Below are 4,575 nucleotides of genomic sequence, written 5' to 3'. Positions count from 1 at the left end.
GCAAATATCTCAACCTCTATTCAAGATAGATGGGTATTTTTTTTTCTTTGCAAACAAGGCAAACGAATATTAAGCCTTTAGATGTTAGCAATAACTTCACATGCCCAAACTTTGACGAGCGCCTGATTCCACCACGTCGTGACAGCACTATAAAAAGTTTCACTCAGCCAAAAAGTGTCCATTGCCGACCTCGCTTCTCTTCAGATGGCGCTACAGTCGCTGTTTTAAAGCTGTTTTTCATTTTTTTCCCCAGAAGGAGAATAGGAAAAGTAACCTCTTACACATGAGGAGAGACTGCTTTTCATCGGTCTTAAATCCGCTGTTCGGGTTCGCTCAGTGCAGAGCTGTTTTTATTTTTATTTGAATGACCTCTCGTCTCTCATTCTAAAGCTAAATTGAATGACAATTAAAGTTGCTTCCTCCAACTGAAAAGAGCCTTTTTTGCCAGCATGATCAGGCTGTCCTCTTTATTTGAATTCTAATTTACTTAAAAACTAGTCTCTAGTATGACTTTGGTTCTTTTCCCAACATAAATAGGGTAACTCTGTTCGAAAAGTATGTCGTGCCTTTTCGAAGAGAACGCCTCCGGATTTTAATGCGCTCAGTGAGAGAGGAATGAACCATTTTGTGTTTAGTTTACAATTTCTTAGTTGTTGTAAGAGTTTTACGGCATTTGCAACACATTAAGGTCATAAGAGTGCCGAAGATTAGATTATTTACAAAATAATGACAAACACAAAAAAGAAGGAGGAGAAATCAAGAGGATCGATGTTTGATAGAAAAGAAGGAACAAACCACTCCAGAACATCCACCAACCGCCCACTGTACGATATTTGGGAGAGACTATCTCGTCTTGATGATAATGATTATAGTATCAGTACTCAATATTTTGTCGTGTACTTTTGTTCTTTTATTTCTGTACACCACCCCCACCCCACCCCCACTCCACAAACTCCCCTTCTTTCCTCTCAAACATCTATCCTACTTTTCGCCCCCCCCCCCCTCCTTCTCTTTATTGTAGGTTCCTCTCTACTACCAGCTCTCTTCTTCGATACACTTATAATATAACCAAGCATTGCACGTAGAAGATTTGAGTTCTATTCTGCTGTTGGGACATCTTTAATCAGGTACCTCAGTCTTCCTGTTGGGACGTTGTATCCCTCTCTACTAGGGCTGGGCAAAGAGTCGCTTTAGCAAAATCCGGATAATATGCTAAAGCACCACTTCGGTAAATAATATGTTATATGAACCGTTTCGGCAAATGGGTTAGAACCACTTGAACAAATGGGTTAGTATAACATCAACAAATGGGTGCTCCCACTTCGGCAAACGGGAAAGGAAAAAGAGATAAAGAGTCTGAATTCGGATAATGTCTAATTGAGAATTATCCGATTATCCGGATATTTATCCGGATTTTGCCCACCTCTACTCTCTACCCAGGTTGACCGTGACAGGCAGTAGCAGGGTCAAAGCAATCCGTCTGAATGATCTGAATTACGTCAATGAGGGGGGGTAAAAAACACACAAGACAAGAAAACAGTGCCTCGTCCTCCCTTCCTCAGTTCCTGAACTGTAGTCCTAGTTAGATTTTAATTCTATTGGCCAAACACAATGTAAGCGAGCGCCGAGAAAGCGTCCTTGGAACGAACACGATACAGAAAGAAAGAGAAAGACAGTATTTACATGCGCCGTGCAAGGTCGTGAACGGAACGTAAATGAACTCAGTGCACAGCATATTTATCATTACTCGTGAAAAGGACCCCCCAAAAGAAGAAGAAAGAAAAGAAAAGAAAAGACAACTCGTTCTTCCCTCAATCCCTCTTCATTAAAAATGCACATTCGTAAAAAAAAAAATTTTTTAAAAAGGAACAGAAACAGCAATAGTATGCTTATTCGTAAAAGGAACAAAAGAAAGGAGGGCTATGCCTATTCGTAGATGGACCAAAATGAAACTCTGTGCATATTTGGAAAAAGACCAAAAAGACCACCGTGCCTATTCCTAAAGAAAACAAAAGTATCACTGTGCAAATTTGTAAGAAGAACAAAAAGAACACTATGCCTATTCGTAAATGCTTTAAACAGGGGCGCTGTAGATATTTGTAAAGAACAAAAAGAATACTATGCCTATTCGTAAATGGTTTAAACAGGGGCGCTGTAGATATTTGTAAAGAATAACAAAAAAGAGCACGGCACCTATTCGTAAAGGGAGCAAAATGAGATCCCCGTTGCTTTAGAATACATTGTTCATGTTTGTCGTGCACGCGCTTGGAAAATTAAATATTCAAGAGAAAGAAACCTCCCTCTAAGCAAAACAACGAAAAACATGAAGAGTATTCACTCTAACCCTTCATTCAACGCAGTTATTTTTCTTGCTACCATTCGACACAAAGAGTATAGATCACGTGCGAGGCTGGCTTTCAATCCCCCCCCCCCCTTTTCCCCTTTGCCTGCCAGGGTCAAACACGAGCTGAGAAGAGGTACGAAGTAAAAACACAAAGAACAAAATACTCGATAAAAATTCCCCCACGCCGGAATTTAAGTCGTGTCTCCTGTGTGCGACACAAAGCGTCTAGATTCTATCAGCTGCACCACACAAATGGGTTTTATTTACTTAATAATAATACAAATAATTATAATAAAATATGTAATTTAAAGAAAACCACAAAAAAAAAATAATAAACAGAATAATAGTTTTAAAATATGATAATATAGATAATTAAAACAATGATTATAAAAATAATAATTATAATAAAAATTATGCTCTTGTGTGGTTTGCCTCTTCTTTTTTACCAAACATTTATCGCCCTTATCTCTCCTCCTCTCCTGTTTATTGCTTGCCTGCTCCTCTCTCTTAAAACACCTTTAATCTACGACACTCATATGCTTATAATGCCCTAATTGTGTTGCTAGTGTGGTAAAACTCCTTCTTTTTCTTCTTCTTCTCCTTCTTCTTCTTCTCCTTCTTCTTCTTCTTCTTCTTCTTCTTCTTCTTCTTCTTCTTCTTCTTCTTCTTCTTCTTCTTCTTCTTCTTGGCTTAAATTACATTCCAGTGTCTAGTGCGAAAGCTTCTGTTGCTCAAGACTTTCAGGTCTCTCCGCCCAGAATTGGGCCACTTTCTTTCCAAGTGCCTCAAATATTGGGCAAGCTTGCAGCAGATGGTGACACTGCTGTAAAACTGCGACTAAACCAGGCATAGTTTCGTCTATACTTAAATTCAACTATAATCTTTTATATTTACCGTTGTTGTTTTTTTAACTTTATTTTTACTTGCAACATAATTAGGTCATATACATCACATGCATGCCGCATATTAAAGGTATTAGAAGACAGTTACAAACACAAAAGATTAGGAGAGAAAGCGACCACAGAAGCCACACCACCTCTAATCTCCGGCTCTTATACGACCTAATTGTGTCACAAGACCGTAAAACTCTGAAAACAAAACAATCAGTTTGCCCTGTTCAATTGTGGGTTCGATACTCTCTTGTAACACCTATAATCTTCAGCACTTCTGACCTAACTAGCAGGGTAACCGTTCGATGAACGGACTCAAAGGAATCGATCGTCAAGTATTTGTGGAACCAGTACGCACTGCTTGTGAATGAAAGCCTCACATGTTTACAATGGATGGCGTCTTAGAAGACGGACTTTCTCAAGATTAGATATAAACGAAACTAATGAAAAACTGAAAATTAAACTAGAGTGACTGCAAACTCCTCAATATAACTGTGCACCCATTAAATGATCCTGAACCACATGTATTTTTTTTTTTCAAATTCAAAAGTTAAGTGTTTAGGAAGTTTTAGGGGACCAACGTGACGAACTTTCACGAATATAATATAATATAGATTGTGTTGCAAATGCCGTAAAACTCTTATTAACCAACACCTCTCAACGCCTCTCAACGCCTCTCATCTTCGACACCTAACATAATATGACCTAATTATGTCGCAAGTAAGTGTCGTTAAACTCTGACAACATCACCACAGTTCCGCGTATACAATTGTGTGTGATTCTCCTGTGTGTGTGTGTATTCCCCAGGAGACTACCTGATGGCAAGCCGTAGTCTGGGCATCATCCCTGTCTCCATCTCCATCCTTGTCTCCTTCATGTCCGCCATCTTGATTCTGGGCACTCCGGCAGAGATGTACAAACAGGTGAGGGATGCTGGTGCAAGCACTTAGAAGTCTTCTACTAATTATCTTCATAACCTGTGATTTTATTCGTTAATTTACCCCCCACACACACACACAATACTAACACACACACATACCATAGTCACATAGACCTAAACGTGCTTACATGCGTGGAAGCACAAACACACCCCTCCCCACTTCTTCATTTACGCCATCACACCCCCACCCCCACCCCTCTCAACATCCAATACACTACGTGCTTATCTCCCTTTTCTTCCTGCCTGTGTTTCTAATTTGCGCACACTGATTTAAATGTGTGCCGCAACAAAAACAAAAACAAAACAAAAAGTATTTTTTAAAAAGATGAAAATAGCCAACCCACAAAAAGCGACCTCTCCCTCAATCCCAAAAAAAAACAAAAAAACAAAAACAAACAAAC

At 39.2% G+C, this 4,575-nt stretch overlaps 1 protein-coding gene across 1 annotated transcript in view; it reads left to right on the top strand.

Annotated features, from left to right (window-relative positions):
- LOC101856110 (sodium-coupled monocarboxylate transporter 1) overlaps positions 1–4,575 on the top strand; it is a gene marked incomplete at its 3' end in the record, with an annotated part of 27,373 nt that overhangs the window by 5,987 nt on the left and 16,811 nt on the right. Inside the window, 1 exon segment of the mRNA XM_035971008.1 lies at positions 4,042–4,157. Coding sequence (XP_035826901.1) covers positions 4,042–4,157 — 116 coding nt within the window.

This window comes from Aplysia californica, unplaced genomic scaffold (assembly GCF_000002075.1).
Source record: "Aplysia californica isolate F4 #8 unplaced genomic scaffold, AplCal3.0 scaffold00359, whole genome shotgun sequence".
NCBI lineage: Eukaryota > Metazoa > Mollusca > Gastropoda > Aplysiida > Aplysiidae > Aplysia > Aplysia californica.
Note: the sequence above shows the minus strand (reverse complement) of the source record. Positions and strands in the feature narration are given on the sequence as shown.